Genomic DNA, 27638 nt, shown 5'->3' on the forward strand with positions numbered 1-27638 from the left:
TACACAGGATATAAATCCAGCAGTCTGGTAGTGCAGTAGAAATGTCTCCGATGCTGTATAAGATTAGTAGAGGACACAGAGCCGGGCTCCGCCTTCTGTTCACATTGTCAGTGTTATAGTGGAGTTCCCCTTTAATCTCATGACGTCATATTTCTCTCTCTTTGCTCTGCAGAGGTGACTCCGGTGTGAGGTGATCATGTCCTTCCCTGTGTGCCGCCTGGGCCTTCCACCACTCCTCGGCCTGCACCGATCCGTCCGCCATCGCTCCCTGAATTCCTCCTCCGCCTCCGCTCTCTATGATGTGGTGATTTCTGGTGGAGGAATGGTGGGAACCGCCATGGCCTGCGCTCTGGGTGAGGAACCTTCCTATTATATATATATATATATATATATGTACTGTATATAGAGAGAGGAGCAAAGTTCAAGGTCACAGCTATCCGGGGTTCTTTATTGTAGCAAAATTCAAGTTTCTACAGCTAAACTTTCACCCGCCCTCTTCATCCTACTGTTACCTTCTCCCCCCACCCCTGATTCCTTCTCCCCCCCCACCCCCGATTCCTTCTCGCCATTGCTCCCTTCTCCCACCCTCTGCTTCCCCCTGCTCACTGTCTGCTCCCTCTCTTTACCACACCTCTGCACCTTGCTGCTCCCTTCTCCCGCCCTTTGCCCCCTCTGCTCTGCTTCCTTCTCCCACTCGCTGCCCCCTTCTCTCGCCCTCTTCTTCTATCTCCCATCCTTTGCTCCCCTCTGCACTCCACTGCTCCCTCCTCCCACCATCTGCTCCCTTTTGCTGCATTCTTCCGCCCTCTGCTCTCCATTGCTCCCTTCTCCCGCCCTCTGCACCTTGCTGCTCCTTTGCCCCCTCTGCTCTGCACTGCTTTCTTCTCCCGCTGCTCCCTTCTCCCCATGGATCCCTTTCTTGCCCCCTGCTCCCCTCTCCCACCCTTTGCTTCCCGCTGCTCCCTTCTCCCGCCCTCTGCTCCCTTCTCCCACCCTTTGCTTCCCGCTGCTCCCTTCTCCCGCCCTCTGCTCCCTTCTCCCACCCTTTGCCCCCTCTGCTCCCCACTGCTCCCTTCTCCCACCATCTGCTCCCTTTTGCTGCCTTCTTCCACCCTCTATGCTACCCACTGCTTCCTTCTCCCGCCCTCTGCTTCCCAGTGCATCCTTCTATTGCCCCCTTCTCCCCACTTTTTCTCTCTGCTCCCCACTTAATCTCTTTCCTTCCCTCTGTTTAATGCTGCTCCCTTCTCCCGCCCTCTGCTCTCCATTGCTCCCTTCTCCCACCCTCTGCTCTCCATTGCTCCCTTCTCCCGCCCTCTGCTCTCCATTGCTCCCTTCTCCCGCCCTCTGCTCTCCGTTGCTCCCTTCTCCCGCCCTCTGTTTTCCGTTGCTCCCTTCTCCCGCCCTCTGTTTTCCGTTGCTCCCTTCTCCCGCCCTCTGCTCTCCGTTGCTCCCTTCTCCCGCCCTCTGCTCTCCGTTGCTCCCTTCTCCCGCCCTCTGCTCTCCGTTGCTCCCTTCTCCCGCCCTCTGCTCTCCGTTGCTCCCTTCTCCCGCCCTCTGCTCTCCGTTGCTCCCTTCTCCCGCCCTCTGCTCTCCGTTGCTCCCTTCTCCCGCCCTCTGCTCTCCGTTGCTCCCTTCTCCCGCCCTCTGCTCTCCGTTGCTCCCTTCTCCCGCCCTCTGCTCTCCGTTGCTCCCTTCTCCCGCCCTCTGCTCTCCGTTGCTCCCTTCTCCCGCCCTCTGCTCTCTGTTGCTCCCTTCTCCCGCCCTCTGCTCTCCGTTGCTCCCTTCTCCCGCCCTCTGCTCTCCGTTGCTGCCTTCTCCCGCCCTCTGCTCTCCGTTGCTGCCTTCTCCCGCCCTCTGCTTTCCGTTGCTGCCTTCTCCCGCCCTCTGCTTTCCGTTGCTGCCTTCTTCCGCCCTCTGTTTTCCGTTGCTGCCTTCTTCCGCCCTCTGTTTTCCGTTGCTGCCTTCTTCCGCCCTCTGTTTTCCGTTGCTGCCTTCTTCCGCCCTCTGTTTTCCGTTGCTGCCTTCTTCCGCCCTCTGTTTTCCGTTGCTGCTTTCTTCCGCCCTCTGTTTTCCGTTGCTGCTTTCTTCCGCCCTCTGTTTTCCGTTGCTGCTTTCTTCCGTCCTCTGTTTTCCGTTGCTGCTTTCTTCCGCCCTCTGTTTTCCGTTGCTGCCTTCTTCCGCCCTTTGCTCCTCACTTCATCTCTCTCCCACCCTCTGCTTTGCTCCCGCTCTCCGCTTCCTTCTCCCTCCCTCTGCTTCCCTGTGCTTCCCTCTCTTGCCCCTGCTCCCCACTTCATCTCTCTCCCACCATCTGCTTCTTCCTGCCCTCTGCTGCCCGCTGCTTCCTTCTTCCTGCCCGCTGCTGCTTGTTTCCCCCTTCTCCTACCAACTGCTTCCTTTTCCCCTCTGCTGCCCACTTCTACCACCCTCTGCTGCCCACTTCTACCACCCTCTGCTGCCCGCCGCTTTCTTCATTTGTCACCTGCTCCTCACTACATCTCTCTCCCTCCCCCTGCTTCCTACTGCTTTCTTCTCCCACCCCCTGCTCCCAACTATCACTCCCTTTTCCCCACTGCTTCCATCTCTTGCCCCCTGCTTTCCTTCTCTCGACCGCTGCTCCCCACTGCTTCCATCTTCCACCCATGCTTCCCTCAATCTCTCAAGCCAAGCTATTGGTTTATCCACTGTAACCAATCAAATATATGTATTCATGCAAAATGGTAACATTTCTTACAGCTTGGTTAAAACCTCTTTGTTTTGTAAAAAAAAAAAAAAAATTTGTTTTCAAAAAATAGGTTCCCACCCTCATTTGCACAACAAGAAGATTCTTCTGCTGGAGGCAGGACACAGGAAAGTGTATGACCACTTACCAGAGCAGTTCAGTAACAGAGTCAGTTCTATTACCCCTGGCTCGGCTACCCTCCTGGCTAGTAAGTACTTGTGCTAAAACTGTACCATGTCCCTTCTATTTTCATACCCGCTGTCATGAAATGTTCCTATTGTTCTGCCAACAGGCTTTGGGGCCTGGGATCATATCTGTGCCATGAGGATGAAACCATACAAGAGAATGCAGGTGAGATAATGACTATACATTGTGCATCAATGAGGGCCCTTCTCTATAAACACCTGATCTCTTACAGGTTTGGGATGCCTGTTCTGACGCTCTAATTACATTTGATAAAGAAGGCTTGGAGGATATGGGATACATCGTGGAGAATGATGTCATTACAGCTGCACTGACCAAACAGCTGGACGCCATGGCAGGTCAGAGATGTCAACTAAATGATGTGACCATGGCCTAGTTATGTAAGCCCATGTTAAAGCCGAGTTCCCGCAATTCAGTCACTTTGTAAAAAGTGCAGGCGCACTATGAGTTAAAGTGTTACTAAACTCAGGACCCTACATTTATTATATCTGGTCTCCCACAGTACACAGAACATGGAAATGCAATTATTTTAGTAAATATAAACTGCTAAATACTTTTTCTCACCAGCAGTTTTGTGACTTCTATCAGTGTTTGGTTAAAGCTTGTAGGAGGAGTTTTCATTCTCCTCTGATTGTCCTGTCAGGCTGATTGGCCCTGTGCTGATCATAGGCACCCTCCCTAGAAAAAAAAACAACTCTCTAGCAAAACACCAAACTGAGCATGTGCAGAGTGCCCCCAAAGCTTTGTACTATCAAGAGATGGATTGGGGACTGTGGAAGAAGGGGACAATCAGAGGAGACAGGATCAAACAGCCTTTTTACACAATGCGGAGGATTAATCCCTTAGGTTCCACAGTGGGTATAACAAGCATGCATTACTGATATACAGACTGATTTTTCTATTGTGAGTTTAGTAACACTTTAAGTCCAAGAAGCTGCATGACATCTCATGGGCTTAGCTCTAACATTTATTTTTGACAGGTTTATGGCTCTGCCGGAGCATGCTATGAAAATAGAGAGAGGCACACAGAGCAGCTATGCCTGCCCCTCCCCTCTGCTGCCTATTCAGAGAAGCCTTTGTATTTTGTGAATGAGCTCACATAATATAAATGCTTCTGTGATTGGGCAGGAGGAGGAGAGGGGCAGACATAGCAGCTGCACTGACTCTAATGTTGAAGATGCTTAGACCTGAAGCATCAGCGTCGGGAATACAGCGATAGTCATCATCCGGGGTGCAATAAAACTGTCAGATGTAAATAATAGCGATAAGCCCAAGAGATGTCACGCACCTCCTTGGACTTAAGTCAGTGTGCCTTTACTTTTACAAAGGAGCTAAATTCCCGGAATTCGGCTTTAAATGTAACTAAGGATATGTCCTTTTTATTTAAAGCCGAATCCCAACTTTCTTTTTACTAGAACTGGATGGAATGATCAATATCAGCATAGATCATACCTGTGTGCTATGTAGCTCTGCTGTCTGCAGATCCCCTGATATTCTGGGTTTAGTTGTGGCTCTGTATCATGTGACACTCTGTATATCCTGCTGATAGACTCTGTCCCTTTTGCTGCCACTTCCTGCAGTGACCAGACGTTATACCACACCCCTCTGTAGTCTTTCAGACTCTGCAAATTATGTAACTTCCTTCACAGTTCAGATGGTCGGTGGAATGGAATACATCCTAATTAGCATTCAATCCCTCCCAGTCAAACCTGCAAGTTCCGCCTCACAGATCTCCACATTATTCAAGAAGGAAACCCCTTCATATAATATACACAGCCTGCTTTGAAAGCTAGCTGTGCTGCTTCTGGACAGGATTGAATGGATTACAATTAGAATTCAGTCCTGCCCAGGTAACTATGCCGACCCCCTGTGAATAGGTATAGTTCCACCCCTCAGATCCCGCCCTCCCAGAGCCCTGCTCTCTGTGATTAGATTAATTTACATAGAAAGAAAACACCTTCATAATAACCTTTCATAGCCTTTCCTCTGTGGTCCAAAAAAGACTGGGATGTGAGCCGCTCAGGCTTTAGAAGGTGTGCAAGTCCCCAATCCACTGCTGTGAGTGCTGGCTTGGGAGGGAGCTCGTCCCAGCTCCTACCATCCCTGTGTATAGAAAAGAATCTCCCTATAGCCGCACATCGAAACAATCCCATTAATCTTGAGTGTGTGACAACCTCAGTCGAGGTCCCAACCAGGCCGTGCCCCCAGGCGTGGCCTGGTTGGAGCCCAGGCTAAGGTTGCCATGGACTCAAGATTAACGGGATTGTTTCGATGTGCGGCTATAGAGAGATTCTATTCTATACACAGGGACGGTAGGAGCTGGGACGAGCTCCCTCCCAAGCCAGCACTCACAGCAGTGGACTGAGGACTTGCACATCTTTTTGATGTGTGACTGTAGGGAGATTCTCCTCTGTACACACCTTCCTCTGTAGTCTTGCAGTAAGCCATTATTCTTTGGCATTCTGCAAGACAGGAATGCCACAGGAGGAGTTATGACACCTTTACACCTTTCACCACCCACATGAAGGCCCAGAAACACCTACAGTAACCCTAGGACCCACCCACATCAACTCCTATAATTGGCTCTCCCCGTGACTCCCATAGCCCATCCTGAAGGTACATAGGTTCAATGGATCATGGGAGATCAGGTCTAAAAAAGGAAAGAAACAGGACGTCAGAGAACTTTGAAATTCAGCCAGGAGGAGGAGGAGTGACATCACAGACACATAAACCTGCTGTATACAGCTAAAGGAGGTAAGTTGCACACAAACTGACATTGAGGTTGTGATTCATTCACATGCACAATGCATCTGTTGTTTTAGAGAGGAAAAGCTGGAGTTCTCCTTTAAGCACTCTTATGAATTACACGTTTCTGCAACACTATATAGCCAGAGTGATGGCACCACTGTTTCCTTATTCAGCTTTGCAATTGGGGTTTATTCTTTGTCAAATATATACATACAGATCGCATTGAGGTCCTCTATCGGAGTCGGGCTGTGAACTACACCTGGCCGGCGCCTTACCCCGATAAGGAGGGAAGCAGCTGGGTGCAGATACAGTTGGCAGATGGACAGAAGCTGCACACAAAACTTCTGGTGAGGATGGTTGTCTGCTATTACAGACCACCCCACCTTCCCCTGTCTTATACCCCATTTGATCGTTTCATAATTCATCCTACTAGATTGGAGCAGATGGACAGAACTCAATGGTCCGCAGCACAGCCGGGATGAAGACCATTCAGTGGAGTTACAACCATGTTGCCGTAGTTGCTACTCTTCAGTTGTCTGAGGTGAGTGAAGTGCTTATATCTGCAGGACAACCACAGTCTGCACTGAGAATGTTAGTTTGTGGCCACTAGAGGGTAGCAGCCACTGGAAGCAGCACGAATATGGCCTTTAAAGTGTTTGTTAACACCAAAAAAAAAAAAAAAAAAAGATCCTGTTCCTTTAAAGCATTATATACAGCACAGTGCTTGTGCTGTGTAATTCCCCCCCCCCCCCCCCCCCCCCCGTATCACCTGTAATACCTGGCTGATCCTGCCCCTCTGTACGCTGACCACAATAATCAAGGCTGCTGAGCCCTGACACCATTGTCAGCATACGTGCCTCCATCAGCCACAGCCCTGCTCTGTGTCTCCTGTGATCCCCCCCCTTCTCTGACTGTCTGCTCTGTGTCCGCGCTGCCCCCACGCAGATCGGCGATCACGTGACATGCCGCCTCTCTCTTCTCTCGGGCCGACAGTTGCAGCGTGTGGTGCCGAGGATCCCTCGCTGACGTCATTCAGGAGGGGAGGAGGGGAGAGGCGGCCCCGCCCGCTGCAGCTGCCGTGCGAGAGGAGAGGCAGCATGTCACATGATCGCCGATCTGCTCTTAGTAAACAAGGTATATAGCTGCATTTTTAATAAAGCATAATCACAGGGGGACATTAGATTAATCAACAAAGAGGATAATGTAAAGTTAACCCTGTGGGTTAACAAACACTTCAATGGATAATGTGTTGGCAATATTCTGGCTCCAACCATGTCTGAAGGAAGTCCATTCATTTTATGAAATATAATGGGATGAGATTTAAGCAAGTCGTAGATGGGCTGCAGGAAAGAAAATTGCTTGTTTCCACCATCAACACAATCAATGTGGATGGGGGTAACCCTCCCGCAGTGCTATTGTATTTTGCCAGCGGGGAGACTTCCCTGCCGGGAGGAACACATTAATCTCTGCTGGTTGCTGTAGCCGTTGGCAGTAATTGCATTAAAAAATGCAACAAGCTGGTTGTAATGAAGTTGATCGATCAGCTTCAGTAAAACCAGCCTGCCCATAGATGGACTGAATCTTGGCCAGTCCCTGCTGAACCAACCTTGATTTGATCTTTAGTCACATAAAAAGGTTCCAATGAATGCTGTTAGGTTGCATGGACACATGATGAGGTTGCATTGGATATAAGGGTAGGAGATTTTACATGTCATAGGATGAGGTTATCTCGGATAAGGGGTGGGAAAATACACCATATGTGTTTGCCTTTTACCTTCTAACCTATTGACTGAGGGCATGCATGATGTGTTCTAGAAGTGAATGGTGCTTGATTGCCATGGGAGTTGCTTTACTAAAACTGGAGAGTGCAAAATCTGGTGCAGCTGTGCATGGTAGCCAATCAGCTTCTAACTTCAGATTGTTCAATTAAGCTTTGATTTAAAAAACAAAAACTAGAAAAAACTGGAAGCTGATTGGTTACTATGCACAGCTGTACCAGATTTTGCACTCTCTGGTTTTAGTAAATCAACCACATGATGTTTGTTACATCAGCATACTGTAGAGAAGGGAAGACCTTGGAAAGCTAGTAGACATGATCTGTGTTGGGAAAGCATTCTCTAGAAGAGGCAAGACCTTGGAGAGTTTGTAGACATGGGGGGTTTATTTATTAGAGGCAAATCCACTTTGCACTACAAGTGCAAAGTGCAACTTGGAAGTGCAGTCACTGTAGATCTGAGGGGGACATGCAAGGAAAATAAAAAAAAATGCATTTTTGCTTGCAAATGATTGGATGATCAAATCAGCAGAGCGTCCCCTCATTTCAGATCTTCTCCTCAGATCTGAAGCGACTGCACTTCCAAGTGCACTTGTAGTGCAAAGTGGATTTGCCTTTAGTAAATCAACCCCATGATGTCTGTTAGGTCAGTGTACGCTAGTGGTGGAAAGATGTTGGAGCGCTAGTAGATATGATGTGTGTTAGGTCAGGATACTTTAGAGGAGGTAATACCTTGGAGAGCTAATAGACATGTCTGTCGGGTCAATATACTATAGTGGAGGGAAGATCTTGGAGCGCTAGTAGACATAATGGGGTTGGTTTACACACCGGAGAGTGCAAAATCTTGTGCAGCTGTGCATGGTAGCCAATCAGCTTCTAACTTCAGCTTGTTCAGTTAAGCTTAGACAAAAAAGACAAAAAACTGTACATGGAACATGGGGCCCTTCTGTCTGGTGGATCCTGTCTCAGTATGGATAGAACCATAGAATCCAAGGGAATGCAGAAACTAAAAACTGGCAATGGAGCAGCTCTTCTGAAGAGTAGAAGCAACTCTGGCTGGCAAAGGGAGGGAGGTAGAGAAGGCACTTCTAAGTGCAGTATTTAGACAGTTTAGTTGGCCGACGCAATAAAATACACTTACGAATTGTAGAAGTACAGCAAACTCATCTGACAATCATAAATAGAGGCCGAGTTCCTGCCCTTGTGGCTCCAGATCCCCTTGCCACCCAGCAGCAGTGGGAGAGATGTGATGAACCGATGTGAAGGAAGACCTGTCATCTGGGATGCACACCGCGCTCGGAGACCAAACAAACTGATAGTGATGTCAGGGTGGCGGAGGTTACCCATTTCAGAGCATGCGCACAACACTCCTTCCTCAGACCCAATGGGCCACTTGTTCATTTAAGTCGCAAATTCCACTGCGGCCTTTGGATGACAGGTCTTCCTCCACATTGGTTCATCACATCTCTCCCACCGCTGTTAGCAATTGATTAGCAAGAGGACCCGGAGCCCCAGGGGCAGGAACTCGGCCACTTTTTGTGATTGTCAAAGGAGCCCACTATACTTCTACATTTTGTAAGTGTATTTTATTGTGTTGGCCGAATAAACTGTTTAAATACTGCACTTAGAAGCGCCTTCTCTACCACTCTCCCTTCAACAAAAAACAAACAAACTGGAAGCTGACTGGTTTCTATACAGAGCTGCACCAGATTCTGCACACTCCAGTTTTAGTAAATCAACTTCGGTGTCTACAGTGCATCTGGAAAGTATTCCCAGCACTTCACTTTTTCCACATTTTGTTATGTTACAGCTTAATTCTAAAATGGATTAAATGGATTATTTTCCTCAAAAATCTACAAACAATACCCCATAATGACAACATGAAAAAAAGTTTGTTTGAAATCTTTGCAAATTTATTAAAAATAAAAAAAATCTCATGTACATAAGTACTCACAGCGTTTGCCATGACACTCAAAATTGAGCTCAGGTGCATCCAGTTTCCACTGATCATGCTTGAGATGTTTCTACAACTTGATTGGAGTCCACCTGTGGTAAATTCAGTTGATTGGACATGATTTGGAAAGGCACACACCTGTCTATATAAGGTCCCACAGTTAACAGTGCATTTCAGAGCACAAGCCAAGCCATGAAGTGCAAGGAATTGTCTGTAGACCTCCGAGACAGGATTGTATGGAGGCACAGATCTGGGGAAGGGTACAGAAAAATGTCTGCAGCATTGAAGGTCCCAATGAGCACAGTGGCCTCCATCATCCGTAAATGGAAGAAGTTTGGAACCACCAGGACTCTTCCTAGAGCGGGTCGTCCGACCAAACTGAGTGATCGGGGGAGAAGGACCTTAGTCAGGTAGCTGACTAAGAATCGATGGTCACTCTGACAGAGCTCCAGCATTTCTCTGTGGAGAGAGGAGAGCCGTCCAGTAGAACAACCATCTCTGCAGCACTCCACCAACCAGGCCTGTATGGTAGAGTGGCCAGACGGAAGCCATTCCTCAGTAAAAAGGCACACGACAGCCCGCCTGGAGTTTGCCAAAAGGCACCTGAAGGACTCTCAGACCATGAGAAACAAAATTCTCTGGTCTGATGAAACAAGATTGAACTCTTTGGCCTGAATGGCAAGCGTCATGTCTGGGGGAAACCAGGCTCCGCTCATCACCTGGCCAATACCATCCCTACAGTGAATCGTGGTGGTGACAGCATGATGCTGTGGGGATGGTTTTCACCAGCAGGGACTGGGAGACTAGTCAGGATCGAGGGAAAGATGACTGCAGCAATGTACAGAGACATCTTTGATGAAAACCTGCTCCAGAGCGCTCTGGACCTCAGACTGGGGCGAAGGTTCATCTTTCAACAGGACAACGAACCTAAGAACACAGCTAAGATAACAAAGATGTGACTATGGGACAACTCTGTGGATGTCCTTGAGTAGCCCAGCCAGATCCCAGACTTGAACCCGATTGAACATCTCTGGAGAGATCTGGAAATTGCTGTTCACCGACACTCCCCATCCGACCTGATGGAGCATGAGAGGTCCTGCAAAGAAGAATGGGAGAAACTGCCAAAGCTTGTAGCATCATACTCACTCAAAAAGACTTGAGGCTGTAATTGGTGCCAAAGTTGCTTCAACAAAGTATTGAGCAAAGGCTGTGAATACTTATGTACATGGGATTTTTTTTTTTTCATTTTTTTATTTTTGCCCCCCTCGGCATATACTGGAGTCAAGCACTTTTCTGCAGCAGAGAATGACATTTTCCAAACCGATTTTGGGGCCCCGTATCTCAGGGCCACTTGGTGCTAGGAACCCCAAATGTGGTGTTCAAACCCAATGGAACTAGCACTACAACATATCCAAAGCTGGGGTTCCCAGCACCAAGTGGCCCCGAGATACGGGGCCCAAAATTCTGTTTGGAAAATGTCATTCTCTGCTGCAGAAAAGTGCTTGACCTTTTCCGAACCGACTTTGTGGTATCTCGGGGCCACTTGGTGCTAGGAACACCAGCTTTGGATATGTTGTAGTGCTAGTTCCACTGGGTTTGCACACCAAATTTGGTGTTCCTTGCACCAAGTGGCCCGAGATACGGGGCCCCAAATTCGGTCAACTGTGTCCACCTGCAGCAATATAATTTCGGGACCCTTTGGGTCCAGAGACCCCAAATTTTGGCTGCAGCTAGGGGGCTTCTAGGAACCCTTAACTTGAGTTTGAAGTTCGGGGGGACCTATGGCTGCAAATGGGCACAATGAGGCATAGAAATGGGCACAGTGAGGCTGCAAATGGGCATTGTTGACCCTCTTTTCCACTTACAGTAGCTGCGCACTTCTCACCCTCGTCTTATACTCGGGTCAGTCCTATTTTTTTGTGGTAAATTTTGGTGCCTCAGCTTATACTCGAGTATATACGGTAAATTTGCAAAGATTTCAAACAAACTTCTTTCACGTTGTCATTATGGGGTATTGTTTATAGAATTTGGAGGAAAATAATGAATTTAATCCATTTTTGAATAAGGCTGTAACATAACAAAATGTGGAAAAAGTGAAGCGCTGTGAATACTTTCTGGATGCATTGTATTGGGCCAGTATACTCCAGTGGAGGGAAGACGCTGGAACACTAGTTAACATGATGTCTGTTAGGTCAGTATACTCCTAGTGGAGGGAGGACCCTGCAGAACTACTAGACATGATGATGCTAGGTTAGAATACTCCCAGAGCACGGTACCCAGGACAAAGAATAACGATGTTACATAAACATGCTTGTAGTTACTGTGTTTCCCCCGAAAATAACCTGGGTCTTATATTCATTTTGGCAACCAAAAAACAAAATAGGGCTTATTTTCGGGGTAGGGCTTGCCATTTAATGTCTTCTCTACCTCTCCCTCCCCCTCCCTGCCTGACAGGAATCCCCTGTGTGAAGGGAAGGAAAAGTGGTTGTTAAAATTCCTTTTTTTTTTTTTTTTAATCTTGGTAGTTATTTTTCTTTTGGGGTTTTTCTTTTTTTTTTTTTTTTTTTTTTTCCTCTTAATTGAAGGATGCAAAGCAGTGTGATTGGAATTTGAACCTGTATTTATATTTTGGCACAATGTGTACAATGTGTTGTTTTGTTTGTCTTTTATTAAATAGATAAAAAAAAAATTGGTTGTGGGCTGCGGGCTGCTAGAGTCCTTTCTATTACAGTAGTATATGGTGGGAAAGGTGTGTGTTTCTGTAATCTGTTGTGTCAGGTACCTTATTATAGCACCGCTCTAGGCTTCCATAGCCCGCCTGAGCTCTCTTCCACGATCCGAGCATTGCAGAGGGAGGGGGGTCGAGATCCCCAGCTGACAGGCAGGAGAGGAGGAGGAGACAACCGCTTCAAACTAGGGCTTATTTTCGGGGTAGGGCTTATATTGCAGCCCTCCTGGAAAACCAAGGTAGGTCTTACTTTCGGGGAAAAACGGTAGTCTTTTTAGCCATGCAAGATGGCCTCCGTAAAATTTCTGTGTTTAGCTCTTCTTATCCTACAATGACCCCAAAGCTGGAATAGTCATGTCTGTGGTTTGTGTGTTCATTTCTTGTAGCTCACCGACAACAATGTAGCCTGGCAGAGGTTCCTTCCTACTGGTCCCATTGCGCTTCTCCCTGTAAGTTGTGTGTTTTTTGTGCTGTGGAATAACCGGGGTCCTTCTGTCATTGTTTCGTGTTCTTATTTAACTGGTTAGATTAAAAAGTGTTATGTGCAGTCATGTAACTTGGACCATCAGGATTGTCCTGGTAGCTGACAGTCTCTAGATGGCTGGCACTCTCAAAAACAATTCCAAAGGCAATCGATGGAAAACTATTTAACAGAATCAAGCAAATATATACTTAAAGTGGTTGTAAAGGCTCAAGTTTTTCTTTTTACCTTCATGCATTCAATGCATGAAGCGAAAAAAAATGTGTGCAGCAGCCCCCTAATACTTACCTGAGCCCCATCATGATCCAGTGATGTGCATCAGAGCCTCGGCTCTCTGGGGACTCTCCGTCCTCAGTGGATGAGACAGATATATATATCTCTATCCACAGTTGTGCTCATAAATTTACATACCCTGGCAGACTTTATGATTTCTTGGCCATTTTTCAGAGAATATGAATGATAACACAAACATTTCTTTCACTCGTGGTTAGTGTTTGGCTGAAGCCATTTATTATAAATCAATTGTGTTTACTCTTTTTAAATAATAATGACAACAGAAACTACCAAAATGACCCTGATCAAAAGTTTACACACCCTGGTGATTTTGGCCTGATAACATGCACATAGTGCATAGTGTAGTATGTTATAATAAAAACAAGGTTTAATTTAATGTAGTAGTTGGACTCTTACAAGAAAAATTTTAAAACAAGCATGAATCAGCACACAAGGCGTCCGAACGCCACTCTTACGTCACTTCCGGTGCACTTTCAACCTACGGCCACTCCCTACGCGTTACGTCATCACGTGACTTCATCAGGGGACGTACGGAGTGGCCATAGGTTGAAAGTGCACCGGAAGTGACGTAAGAGTGGTGTTCGGACGCCTTGTGTGCTGATTCATGCTTGTTTTAACATTTTTATTGTAAGAGTCCAACTACTACATTAAATTAAACCTTGTTTTTATTATAACATACTACACTATTGGAACTTCTTCTCTCCCCTACCTTTGCCCTTCATCCTCGTTTCCCCCCCCCCCCCCCCCCCTTGAGCGGAGGTGACGAGGTCGGATGAGGACTTGGATGGGATGTCTATTTGAGGTTGCCCATTTGGTGGTGTAGAGGACCCCCTAGTGGTGGATATCGGCACAATAGGATTACTCCTTATCTATGGGCCTAGATTGGCACTTCGGTTGGTCGTGCATACAGTGGAACAGAGGGCCCCCTGGTGGCTGAAGTGGTAACAACACAACGGATCCCTGTCCATTACATGCTGATTTTTCAAGTTATGAAGGTGAGGGCTCTGTGAGCTAATTTTTTGGATTTATACCTCTCCGTGCCCACTGCCTTTACTGGAACTTTTTTTGCGTGATCTCTCTGCAGACACTTGTGATTAACGCACTTTTTATATATATATATATATATATATATATATATATATTTTGAAGATCTTTTTAAGAGACGATTATTACTCTTCATGCCTTTGGATTGATTTGTTTATTTGTTTATTTTTTTATTTAATTGTATGTTTTTACACTTTAAGAGAAATATTATTTGTTCACTTTTAGACACTGCAGGGTCATTCATAGGGTTAAAATTTGTTTGTGGTTTTGCTGTAGCGCGGGATCACTTTTAGCTTTTACCAGGTAGACCAACTAATATATTTCAGCCACAACTGCCAGGAAAATTGTTTGGGATGTAAAGAAAATCCCACAAATAACTTCAGGTGAAATACAGAACTCTCTGAAAACATGTGGTGTGGTTGTTTCAAGATGCACAATAAGGAGGCACTTGTAGAAAGATGGGCTGCATGGTCGAGTCGCCAGAAGAAAGCCATTACTACACAAATGCCACAAAGTATTACGCTTACAATACGCCAAACAGCACAGAGACAAGCCTCAAACCTTCTGGCACAAAGTCATTTGGAGTGATGAGACCAAAATTTAGCTTTTTGGCCACAACCATAAACACTACATTTTGGGGAGTCAACAAGGCCAATGAATGGTACGGAGGTGGATCGCTGATGTTTTGTGGATGTGTGAGATACAAAGGAACAGGAAATTTGGTCAAAACTGTTGGCAAGATGAATGCAGTATGTTATCAAAAAATACTGGAGGAACATTTGTATTCATCAGCCAGGAAGCTGCGCATGGGACGTACTTGGACATTCCAACACAATGATCGAAAACACAAGGCCAAGTCGACCTATCATTGGCTACAGCAGAATAAAGTGAAGGTTCTGGAGTGACCATCTCAGTCTCCTGACCTCAATATCATTGAGCCACTCTGGGGAGATCTCAAACGTGCCGTTCATGCAAGACAGCCCAAGAATTTACAGGAACTGGAGGCTTTTTGCCAAGAGGAATGGGCAGCTTTACCATCTGAGGAGATAAAGAGCCTCATCCACAAATACCACAAAATACTTCAAGCTGTCATTGATGTTAAAGGGGCAATACACGGTAATAAGAACTATGGTATGTAAACTTTTGATCAGGGTCATTTGGGTAGTTTCTGTTGTCATTATGATTTAAAAAGAGTAAACAGAGTTGATTGATAATAAATGGCTTCAGCCAAACACTAACCACGAGTGAAAGAAAAGATTTTGTGTTATCATTCATATTGTCTGAAAAATGGCCAAGAAATCATAAATTCTGCCAGGGTATGTAAACTTATGAGCACAACTGTATATGTGTGTGTGTGTGTGTGTGTGTATATGTGTATATATATATATATATATATATATATATATATATATATATATATATATATATATATATATATATATATATATATATATATATATAGTGCGTGTGCATCCACCATTTCCCTCCTCAAATTTAAGAAAAATGTGTGTGTGACACTCTAGTGAGTGAATCTGCTCACCTCGGATTCAACTTCTGAACAAAGAGAAGATTAAAGACAGGCAGTTTTACATCAGAAAAAGGGGGCACTCCCTTTTGTCAAATCAGCTTCAGTTGCCCTCAGTGGCACCATCCTAATCGGTGCGACGCCGCATCAATTTCAAAAAGTAGTTTCTGTACTACTTTTTGTGATTTCGCGCTGCGATTTACATTGACACCCTGCACAGATGTCGCCGAAATCGGGACTGACATGCGGGAGTGAAATCGGCTGAACTCGCACAGCTTCATTCCCGCAGCTCAGTGTGAACCTAGGCTTAGACAGATTTGTGAAAAATATTTGAGAGAAATAAGCCTTTTGTGTACATAGAAAAAGTCGTAGATCTTTAAGTTCAGCTCATGATAAATAGGGGCAAACACAAAAGTGTTGCATTTTATAATTTTGCTCAGTGGTGTTGCAGGGATGTCTCGGCTGCTCAGGACTCCACTCCTCAGTAGCTGAGACAGCAGTGCGGCGCCATTGGCTCCCGCTGCTATCAGTCATTCAGCTAGTGAGAGAAAGGGGGTGGGGCTAGGCAGCAGCTTCATGTCTGAATGGACACAGGGAGCTGTGGTTTGGCTCGGGTGCCCCTAGAGCAAGCTGCTTGCTCTGGAGGGGCACTTGTCAGGAGGGAGGGGCCAGGAGAGCCGAAGAGGGACCTGAGAAGAGGACGATCTGGGCTGCTCTGTGCAAAACCATTACACAGAGCAGGTAAGTATAACATGTTTGTTACTTTTAAAGAAAAAAAAAAAAACAAGTCTTTACAATCACTTTAATGTATGTCTTGTGTTCCTTGCCCTGCAAGTTTCCTGACCGTTCACATCATTGCTTCCTCCTGACAGGTTTCAGACACTTGCAGTTCATTAGTCTGGTCCACGTCTCCGGAACATGCCGCTGAGCTTCTTAACATGGATGATGAAAACTTTGTTGATGCTGTCAATTCAGCTTTTGTAAGTACTTTTTTTTTTTTTTTTTTTTTTTTTTAAACTGAAGCATTGCATAGATTGTGTAGTTCTTGTCCTTTATGATTTCCATGTCATATCGTCCACAACAGACAATACAAAATATACCCAGCACCAAAATCAGACAGCATAGGGCAATGGATTAAATTCTGATTTGAGCATTATAATAAAAACACAGTTCTGCATACATTTGCAGTTCCATGTGTAAGGCACACACCACACCTAGCTGGCTTTTTAAAGCATGGCTCTTCTCTGATTCATCCGATTTTCAACACTGTACATATAGCATACAGGAACTGAGGAACTTGGCGCCCTGCAGTGGCTGTGTGTTGCCTGTAAAAGAGAAGCCAAGCCTGAGCTTTTTAGGCTGGGCTTCTCCTATGGGTCACAGGAGTGCATCTCATTTTGCACTTCTCTGACCCATTTTCAGCGGAGAGCAGTCTGAAGTCCGCTCTCTGCTGACGTCACCAAGTTTAGTCGAGGCAGCACGTCATCCCACCTTCTGAAGTCTGGATCCGCCAGGTGCTTTGACTGATGGCAGTCTCAGCGAGCCGCAAAGACGGCTGCTCCCTTCCCCTCCACAGCTCAGAGCTCCAATGAGCGTGGAGGAGCTGAGCAGGAGAGATGCTGACCGACAGGCAGCATCTCTCTGCTCTGGGAGGGGAGAGAACCCAGCCATTGGCGGTGTTCAGTGGCTTGGTTTTCAGTGAAGAGGTGGCAGGGGACAGCTGCAGCATAGTTCTGATGCTCCATCCACATAAGTAAATATGAGTATAAAAAAGACAAAAACATACTTCTCTTTTAACATTTAACTACTTCCCCTACCGGGCTAATTCTGGCATTTCTGTCCTACATGTAAAAAACATTATTTTGCTAGAAAATTTAGAACCCCCAAATATTTGTATATAATAATTTTTTTTTTTTAAGCAGAGGCCCTGGCCTAGAGAATAAAATGGTGGGTGTTGCAATTTATTATGTCACACCGTATTTGCGCAGCAATTGTTTTGGAAAAAATACACAAAATTAATTTTTTTGTTTACAGACATGTTTATTGTAGAACAAATCAGCATTTTTTAATGCAGAAAAACATAGTATATACCCAAATTTTTTGTTCAAATATAAAAGACGATGTTACGCCGAGTGGATAGGTACCTAACGTGTGACGGTTCAAAATTGCACAGGCTCGTGGAGTGGCGCCAAACGTCAGTACTTAAAAATCTCCACAACACTTTAAACATTTTTACAGGATACCAGTTTAGAGTTAGAGAAGAGGTCTAGTGCTAGAATTCATTTATTTTATTTATTTTTTACACTGTTCCTTTCATTTTTTATTAATTTTTCTTTCTTGAACATCACGGGACACAGAGCCTCAGTAATTACTGATGGGTTATATAGGTATCACTAGGTATTGGACACTGGTCACACCCTAAGCAGGAAGTTCAACCCCCTATATAATCCCTCCCCTTGCAGGGATACCTCAGTTTTTACTTAGGTGTCTTAGGTGTTGGACATGTAAAGATGTCCTGTGCTGAAGCTCCAAAGGGAATATCCTGATATCCTATACTGGGGCAAGCCAGGCGAACCGGATCCATTCAAAGTGTCCTTTCTAGGCCGAATTGCATAGTACTCGGGCCTCGTCTGAAGAAACAAGGTTTTACCTGTAATGCTTCTCTTTTAGAGAGCTGGACCCCGCATATCAGAAAAGGGTCTTTAACACCTTATTTCTGGCTGGGTGCTTTACAGGGCCAGAACTGCAGGATCCCTCTATTCGTAGGGGGCCCCAGTCTCTGACAGTTTTTTCAAACGGAGCCCACCATGAGAGGTGAAGATTGGGCCTGTATAAACAGAACCCTGCGGCTGGATAAGGTAAGGGAGATTCCACAGAATTTTTTAATTCTAGTAGGTTTTCTCCTTTAAGGTAAATGCATGCTATGCCTATTGTGACCACCGGGGGCTGCCAAGAGCACATACCTTCTCATGCTGATGTCTGTCTCAGTGTTCGCTGCACAAGCTCCTCCGGCCGGCTCCAGGTAGGATGGGATGGGGGGTTTTCTCTTCAGGGATATTCCCCCCAGGCTAGGGGGAGGCCGCAGGGGGTCTGTGAGGCGGTTGTACAACGCTCTATCACCGCCATTGCACGTGCAGGCCCATCACTACCGGCCTCTCTCCTTCCTCCCCCTCCCCCAGCCTTCCTCCATGTTGGTTCCGGAAGGGTCAGCTAGCGCGGGAAGCGCTCGTTTTTTCGAAAAACGAAAGGGGGGGAGGGCGGTAGGGGGGGGGGCGGGGTGTCAGCACAGCATCCAGCGTGCTCAGACACCCACATTGCAGGCTGCAGGCTATTATAGGCACACTGTACAGGTGCACTATGCCTTGGAGGGACACAGAGCTGACGGTCGCATGTAAGGTGGGACACACGCATTCTCCTAGGCAGCATTTACTAAGGGAACACCAGACTGGGCATTTGGTAGCAAGGCTTTTGCCAGACTACATCGCTCAGCAGTAAGTGTTCATTTTTGTGATACCTCCACCTTGTTGCTTTGCACTATAGGTAGAAGAGGTTCAAATACCCCAAGAACCAGGGACTCTAGGGGATCTCGTTCAGGTTCTGAGGACCCCCTTTCTGCAGCACCTTCCCCCCCTTAGGGGCCAGGGACGGCTAGCAAGGGAGTGCCGTTGGGGTCAGGGGCTACACCTGCTTTTTGCACTTCAGCCCCTGGATAAATTACACAGGAGGTTTTTTCCTCAACCATTAATGGTCTAGAGGAAAAGATTATTGGCTGTAGTTGCATCTTCACTCAGTGGAAGAAAACGCACTAGGTCTTCCTCTGTTACCCAGGACCCTCGGTCAGAGGAGATCTGGGATAGGGGAGAAAAAAATCACTTTCAGAGGATCGGGATGGGACGGATGATTCCTTCTCTGAGGAATCAAGTGGGGAAGGGCCCTTTTCGCTTCTCAGGATGAGAAAGTCTTAGTACAGATCCTTACTGGATTGGTCCGCTCCACATTTAAAGTACCCGTATCTGAATCAGTTTAAGAACCCTCTATTTCTTAGGGGTCACTGAAACCTCCTCAAACAACACATGCTTTTCCTGTACATAATTTACTTAAAAAAGCTAATTTATTCTGAGTGGGACCACGTTTTTTTCCGCCTGAAAAAGTTTTCAACACTTTTATCCTTTGGAAGAAATGTTTTAAAGATGTTGGGGATGCCGGCCGTTGATGCAACCATTTCCTCTGTAGTCTGACTTGTCCTGTAGACAATGCTCAGAGACTCAGGGATCCTGTGGATAAAAGGATGGAATCCCTATTGAAGGATATTTTCTCCTTAGCAGGTTTCAGTAGTTCAACCTGCAGTGGCAGCGATCGGTGTCTGTCAAAACTTAAGAGACCATGTTAAGTAGGTCATCAAAGTTTTACTTGAACTGCAGGCCCAGGGGTTGGCTAACCTTCCAGAGGCCTTATGTTTTGTTGTTTACGCCATCAGAGATTCTATCATGCAAACCCATCGTTTTTTACTTGGGTTGGTGCGTATGCGTAGAATCTTATGGTTAAAAAATTGGTCAGCTGAAGCACCATGTAAGAAACTTCTGGTTCCTTTTCAGGGTGCAAGGTTGTTTGGAGAAGACTTGGATAATTATATTCAAAGGTTCTCTAGTGGAAGAGCACTCTCTTATCTGTTAAGAAGAGGAGTAAGCCTCCCTCTTTCAAACGGACTATTTTCCCCAGTGCCAGGGGCATCAGCCTCTAGGCAGTCACGACGGCCTCCTCCGTCTGGGGCAAGAAACAAGAGTCAACCCCAGGGACAAGAGAAGTCCTGGGGGAACAAGTCTACTAGACAAGACACTAAGGCTTCTTTATGAAGGGGTGCCCCCGCTCGTTCGAGTGGGGGGAAGACTGCTGCAGTTCTCAAAGCTCTGGCAGGAGGACTTCCAGGACAGATGGGTAATCTCCACGGTAACCTTAGGGTACAAGCTGGAGTTCCAAGAATTTCTCTCTCCTCGTTTCCTCAGATCAAGTGTCCCCAGAGACCCAGAGAAGAAGCAGTCACTCCTTCTAGCGCTAGAGCGACTTTTGACGCAAGAGGTCATTATGGTGGTTCCCACAAAGGATCAAGGATTGGGCTTTTATTCCAACCTTTTACGGTCCAAAAACCAAATGGGGATGTCAGACCCATTCTGGATTTAAGAGATCTGAATCGATTCTTAAGGATTCAGTCCTTACGCATGGAATCAATTCGGACAGTAGTCTCCATCCTGCAGGGAGGAGAATTTTTGGCATCGATAGACATCAGAGATGCATACCTACAGGTGCCCATTTTTCCTGCTCATCAGAAGTTTCTATGCTTCGAGATAGGAGGGCGCCATTTCCAGCTTGTGGCTCTGCCTTTCGGGATAGCCACTGCACCTCGAGTGTTCGCAAAGATCTTGGCTCCTCCTCTGGCCAGATTAAGGGCTCAGGGTATAACTGTCATAGCATACCTAGACGACCTGCTCTTGATAGACCGGTCGGTAGCCTCCTTGAACGGGAACTTGAGGACCACGGTCAAGTATCTGGAACACCTATCTTTCCTAAAACCAGTAAGAAGACTGGAGTATGTGGGTCTGATCATAGATACAAGCCAGGAGAAAGTATTTCTTCCTCAGGCAAAGATCACTGCTTTAAGTGAGCTGATTCTGATAGTCAGGACCAAGAAGGGTCCTTCTGTCCGCCTTTGTATGAGGCTGCTAGGAAAGATGGTGTCTTCATTTGAAGCAGTTCCCTATGTTCAGTTTCATTCAAGACTGCTGCAACACAGTATTCTGTCCACCTGGAACAAGAAGGTTCAGGCATTAGACTTTCCGATGCGCCTGTCTCATGCGGTGCGTCAGAGCCTCAATTGGTGGCTAATACCCGAAAACCTGCAGAAGGGGAAATCCTTTCTACAGGTTACCTGGACGGTGGTAACAACAGATGCCAGTCTGTCAGGTTGGGGAGCAGTTCTGGAAAGTCTGCGATCCAGGGGCTATGGTCCAAGACCGAGAGGACCTTACCCATCAACATTCTGGAGATCCGGGTGGTATACCTAGCCCTAAGAGCCTGGACTATCAGGCTATAGGGTTGTTGGTCAGGATCCAGTCCGACAATGCCACAGTAGTGGCTTATGTCAATCATCAGGGAGGCACCAGGAGCCGTGCTGCTCAAAAAGAGGTGAACCAGATCTTAGTCTGGGCAGAGATGCAGGTGCCATGCATATCGGCAGTTTTCATTCCAGGGATAGAGACCTGGCAGGCGGACTATCTAAGTCGCCAGCAGTTACTCCCAGGGGAATGGTCTCTGCATCCCGACGTCTTTTGGGCCATAGGCCAAAGATGGGGGGTCCCAGATGTAGATCTCTTTGCATCCCGATTCAACAAAAAGATAGACAGATTTGTGGCAAGGACAAAGGATCCTCTTGCATACGGGAAGGATGCGGTGGTGATTCCGTGGCATCGGTTCTCACTGGTTTCTGCATTCCTGCATGTTCTGCTACTGCCATGATTCCTTCACAGGATCAGGCAGGAAGGTCGGTACTTCTGGTAGCCCCTGCTTGGCCCAGGAGGACTTGGTATGCAGAACTAGTAAGGATGACGGTGTGTTCCCCGTGGACCCTACCGTTACGCCCAGACCTGTTATCTCAGGGTCCAGTGTTCCATCCTGCCTTACAAACGCTAAATTTGACGGTTTGGCTATTGAGACCTACGTCCTGAAGAGTCGTGGGCTTTCAGGTCCTGTGATATCTACCTTGATCAGTGCAAGGAAGCCAGCTTCCAGAATGATTTTTCATAGAGTCTGGAAAGCTTATGTATCCTGGTGTGAATCCAGGGGTTGGCATCCCAGAAAATATGTGATAGGTAGAATTCTTGGTTTTCTACAATTGGGATTAGAGATGAAGCTGGCCTTGAGTACCATCAAGGGCCAGGTCTCGGCCTTATCTGTTTCAACGGCCACTTGCTTTGCATTCTTTGGTCCGAAACTTTATGCAGGGGCTGATGCGTCTTAATCCTCCGGTTAAGGCGCCCCTAAACCCCGGGGACTTGAACTTGGTTCTGTCGGTGTTACAAAAACAGCCTTTTGAACCAATACGTCAGATTCCTTTGGTCTTGCTTACAAGGAAGCTAATTTTTCTGGTAGCCATCTCTTCTGCTAGAAGAGTATCAGAATTAGCAGCTCTTTCCTGTAAAGAGCCTTATTTGATTGTACACAAGGATAGAGTGGTATTGCGCACTCATCCTAGTTTTTTACCGAAGGTGGTTTCAGATTTTCATCTAAACCAAAACATTGTTCTGCCTTCCTTCTTTCCAGATCCCTGTTCTCCAGAAGAGAGGTCACTACATTCTTTGGATGTAGTAAGAGCAGTCAAGACCTATCTGGAAGCAACTGCTCAAATTCGCAAAACGTATGTTTTGTTTGTGCTGCCAGAGGGTCCCAATAGAGGACAGGCAGCGTCAAAAGCTACCATTTATAAATGGATTCGACAGTTGATCATTCAAGCTTACGGTTTGAAACAAAAGATTCCTCCGTTTCAGATCAAGGCACATTCCACAAGGGCTATTGGTGCTTCTTGGGCAGTGCATCACCGGGCCTCTATGGCCCAGATCTGCAAGGCCGCAACCTGGTCTTCAGTTCATACATTCACCAGATTCTATCGGGTGGATGTGAGAAGGCATGAGGATATCGCCTTTGGGCGTAGTGTGCTGCAGGCAGCGGTACAGGGTCCTCAGGTCTGATTGCACCCTACTTGGTTGTGATTCCCCTGCCCTCAGGTAGCATTGCTCTGGGACATCCCATCAGTAATTACTGAGGCTCTGTGTCCTGTGATGTTCGAGAAAGAAAATAGGATTTTTTTTATAACAGCTTACTTGTAAAATCCTTTTGTTTCGATGGACATCACGGGACACAGAGGTCCCGCCCCTCTTCTAATACACTTATATTGCTTGGCTACAAAACTGAGGTATCCCTGCAAGGGGAGGGATTATATAGGGGTTGAACTTCCTGCTTAGGGTGTGACTAGTGTCCAATACCTAGTGATACCTATATAACCCATCAGTAATTACTGAGGCTCTGTGTCCCGTGATGTCCATCGAAAGAAAAGGATTTTACAGGTAAGCTGTTCCTATTTTTTGGATCACTTTCATTCCTATAACAAGAAATGTAAACATTGTGATAGAAATAAGTAATGACAGATCCTCTTTATGGGGGTTCATAAGACCCCAAATCTCTCCTCTACCCTGCAAAGCATGAGATAAAAAAAAAATTGATCTCTGCTTTCTAGAAAAAAAAATGGAAGTGTTTACATCTGCCAGTGCCGGCAGTCATGTCATGACGTCTTTTCTGGCCTCCCAGGAGCATAGAGATGGCCAGGGACCATCTGGTCCACGGCCGGCTCTGTGGTAACCCTATTATGGAAGCACCGGATCAGATCCTGGGCTCTCTGATCACACAGGAGAGCCTGGAGAAGGGGGGTGGGAACACGTTCCCTCCCACTGCTTGTAAAAGCAATCCAGCGGCTAATCAGCTGCTAGTATGGCTTTTTACAAAATAAGGAATCGCTGGCTGGTAAAAGATACTAGGACGATGCCTGTAGTTGCAGTTTTATCCCAGTACAAACAATTCAACCTAAGGACGTCCTACAATTGGGAAATTACTAATCTCTAGTCCTCAGATGTAGTGGGTGCATTCGTTTTTCTTTTTTTTCAGGATATGATTACTTTATTTTCACCTGGTGATCCTATGAGTAACACATTTTCTGTCTTAGGATGACAATGCTCACTTACTGTATCTATAGAGGGGCAGTGTTGTTACCCTAGGACAGGAAGTGTGTTGGGACTACAGAAGACCTTCCTCCCTCCCTCTCTCCATAACATAAGGAGGAGGTAGTCTGCAGTCCTAACACACTTTCTGATAACAATGTTTAAGACAGGACTGCAGTGTGCACTGGCACAGGGCCACACTAGATTTTTATCGAATAAACAGATTTTTATTTTTTTTTTTTGCACTTCTCAAACTGATATAAGAAACCACTAAATGATATATTTTAGGGAACAAAAGAGAACTTTATCATTAGGGTTTACATATACTTTAAACATTGATTTTTTGCCATCTTCTGTCTTTTCACAGTGGAGCAGCGAGTACCACTCAGAATTCATCTCCTCCGCCAACTCGGTGCTCCGTTCAATCGTATCTCTCCTCATGCCGAGTGGAACCCCCGCACGCCAGCTTCCTCCTAGCGTCTCCGCTGTTGGGGAGAAGAGTAGGGCTGCTTTTCCGCTGGGATTGGGCCACGCCCCTGAATATGTGCGCCAGCGCGTGGCTTTAATTGGGTAAGGTGACAATCAGTAGATGATTATTATTTAATAGGGTGAGGTGACAGTAGGTTATTGAACAGCTCTGATTAGATGACATGTAAAGATGAGAATGTTGTATGTTGTTTTTTAGGGACGCCGCACACAGAGTCCACCCGCTGGCAGGACAAGGAGTTAACATGGGCTTCGCTGATGTGGCCAGTTTACTCAATCATCTGAGCAGCGCTGCATTTGATGGACGAGATTTAGGTAACTGCAGTACAGAGATGTCATAGAGCAAGCTTCCCAGGAGATATGGAGTGATGTATGGGGATAGAGAAGTGGTTTATAGTTATAAGAATGGTTTACGGCGCAATGGACAGAGATGCACTGCCTTAAAGTATTCATACCCCTTTACATTTTCTTATGTTACAAACAAAAACGTAAATGTATTTTATGTGATAGACCAACACAAAGTGGCAAATAATTGTGAAGTGGAAGGAAAATGATTTTCAACATTTTTTACAAATATGTGAAAAGTACATTTGTATGGCGCCCCCCTGAGTCAATACTTTGTAGAACCTCCTTTCACTGCAATTACAGCTGCAAGTCTTTTTTGGGGATGTCTCTACCAGCTTTGCACATCTAGTGAGGGACATTTTTGCCCATTCTTATTTGCAAAATAGCTCAAGCTCTGTCAGATTGGATGGAGAGCGTCTGTGAACAGCAATTTTCAAGTCTTGCCACAGATTCTCAATTGGATTTAGATCTGGACTTTGACTGGGTCATTCTAACACATGAATATGCTTTGATCTAAACCATTCCATTGTAGCTCTGGATGTATGTTTAGGGTCGTTGTCCTGCTGGAAGGTGAACCTCCACCCCAGTCTTAAGTCTTTTGCAGACTCTAATGCCGTGTACACACGGGCGGACTTTTCAGCATCAAACGTCCGACGGTCCTTTAGACAGCTTTGCGAACGACCGGACTTGCGCACACACGAATGGACTAAAGTCCGTTCGAAAGTCCGGTCATTTCAATGTGATGAAGTACGACCGGACTAGAATAAGGAAGTTCATAGCCAGTAGCTGCCCTAGCGTTGTTTTTTGTCCATCGGACTAGCATACAGACGAACGGATTTTTCGACCAGACTCGAGTCCGTCGGAAAGATTTGAAACCTGTTCCAAATCTAAAGTCTGATTTGACAGAAAAGGTCCGCTGAAGCCCACACACGGTCGGATTGTCCGACGGATTCGATCCGTCGGACCAGTCCGGTCGAAAAGTCCGCCCGTGTGTACACGGCTTTACAGTAAAGTCAGAAGTCCTCATCTGCTTTGGGTAAGGAGGGTCAGTGTGGCAGGTAGGCAACTAGCATTTTTAGATTGCAGCCCCAATGTTTCTCTCCAGAATGGCTTCCTTCATTTTGTATTCTCAATGTAAAAATGTACTAAAACACATTTGTAATATATTTTTATTTTTTGTGTGAGTAGACTAGTTTTCTGCTTAGTTATTATCAGTGCACAGCATCTGAGTGCCCCTGTACAGTCCTGCCTGTCATTGTGCTTTCCATGCAGTGTGTACATCCTTGTTCAAGCATTGTGACCCTGAGAACTACAAGCCCCAAGCTGCTCTCCCTTTTACACTTTGGAAGCAGTGCTGGTTCTCCGTTATACAGGTCTTCTCCTTGTCTCTGCTGTCCTATAGGGACCTCTGCAGATCTAAATAGCCTTTACGTTTCTCTTTTGTCAGGATCCTTAAGACATCTCCTGGCATATGAGACAGAGCGGCAACGCCAGAACCTCCCTCTAATGGCTGCTATTGACTTGTTGAAAAGATTATACAACACAAAGCTGCCTCCAGTTGTTCTTTTGCGCACTTTTGGTCTCCAAGCTACGAATGCAGTGACACCAATAAAGGTAGGCTGTCTTCCACATTCCGTGTGCCGTTGGTGACTAGGTGGGGTGTGTGGGCTCATCTAACTTTGTATTTTTTTGTCACCTCCAGGAACAGATCATGGCATTTGCCAGTAAATGATGATGATGCTTCATCCAATGACAATCAATATATAATTTATTGGCCGTCATTTCTTGTTATATTTTGTTTATAATAAAGATATGTTTTACACAGATTTTTAATAATTTTTTCCTATGACTATCACATCAGATGAAACCGTAAAATGAGTGCAGTGTAAAAATAATGACTGAGCTTATATCCATATTATACAGTGGAACCTTGGACTATGAGCATAATCCATTCTAGGAGAATGCTTGTAATTTAAAACACTCGAATATCAAAGCGAGTTTCCCCATAGAAGTCAATGGAAACAAAGATAATTCGTTCCGCATTGACTTCTATTACATGCAATACCACTTGTGGCCAGAGGTGGGAGGCGGTGGAGAGCCTTGGAAATAATTGGGGACAGCTCGGAAACTGAGTATTTCCGAGTCATTCCGAGTATTTCCGAACGGCTCCGAAGCGTTCCCAGTGTCCCCGGCGCCCCCGCACCTCTGGCCAAATGCGGTAATGCACCGCCCACGAGACAACACTCGCAAACCGGGTCACAATTTGAAAAGAAAAAGTTGCTCGTCTTTCAAAATGCTCGTTAACCGCGTTACTCGTAAACCAAGGTTCCACTGTAATTACAGCTGGGTCTGAAGAACATCACTTATTGTGTAAGCCGGCCATAGATGGATTAAATCTCGGTCTATCCCTGCTGAACTGGCCGAGCCTAAATCTCAGTCTATCCCTGCTGAACTGGCCGAGCCTAAATCTCAGTCTATCCCTGCTGAACTGGCCGAGCCTTTGCGAGTCATGCTTGTAACTGTCAGCCTTGCAATGCCTTATGGTACTTGTTCAACAGCTGGAAGGCT

General features: G+C 46.1%; 1 protein-coding gene across 2 annotated transcripts in view; it reads left to right on the forward strand.

Annotated features, from left to right (window-relative positions):
* COQ6 (coenzyme Q6, monooxygenase) overlaps positions 1–26896 on the forward strand; it is a 49865-nt gene extending 22969 nt beyond the window's left edge. For both annotated transcript variants that reach the window (XM_073610779.1, XM_073610778.1), the window contains exons 2-13: positions 173–353; positions 2799–2933; positions 3018–3076; positions 3144–3267; positions 5894–6024; positions 6111–6218; positions 12520–12582; positions 16350–16457; positions 24607–24809; positions 24925–25040; positions 26518–26684; positions 26773–26896. In XM_073610779.1, coding sequence (XP_073466880.1) covers positions 197–353; positions 2799–2933; positions 3018–3076; positions 3144–3267; positions 5894–6024; positions 6111–6218; positions 12520–12582; positions 16350–16457; positions 24607–24809; positions 24925–25040; positions 26518–26684; positions 26773–26802 — 1401 coding nt within the window. In that variant the 5' untranslated portion in view covers positions 173–196 and the 3' untranslated portion in view covers positions 26803–26896. The remainder of the gene's footprint in view (positions 1–172; positions 354–2798; positions 2934–3017; positions 3077–3143; positions 3268–5893; positions 6025–6110; positions 6219–12519; positions 12583–16349; positions 16458–24606; positions 24810–24924; positions 25041–26517; positions 26685–26772) is intronic.
* The last annotated feature ends 742 nt before the right edge of the window (positions 26897–27638 follow it).

Source organism: Aquarana catesbeiana, linkage group LG13 (genome assembly GCF_042186555.1).
Source record: "Aquarana catesbeiana isolate 2022-GZ linkage group LG13, ASM4218655v1, whole genome shotgun sequence".
In the NCBI taxonomy this organism is placed as follows: Eukaryota; Metazoa; Chordata; class Amphibia; order Anura; family Ranidae; genus Aquarana; species Aquarana catesbeiana.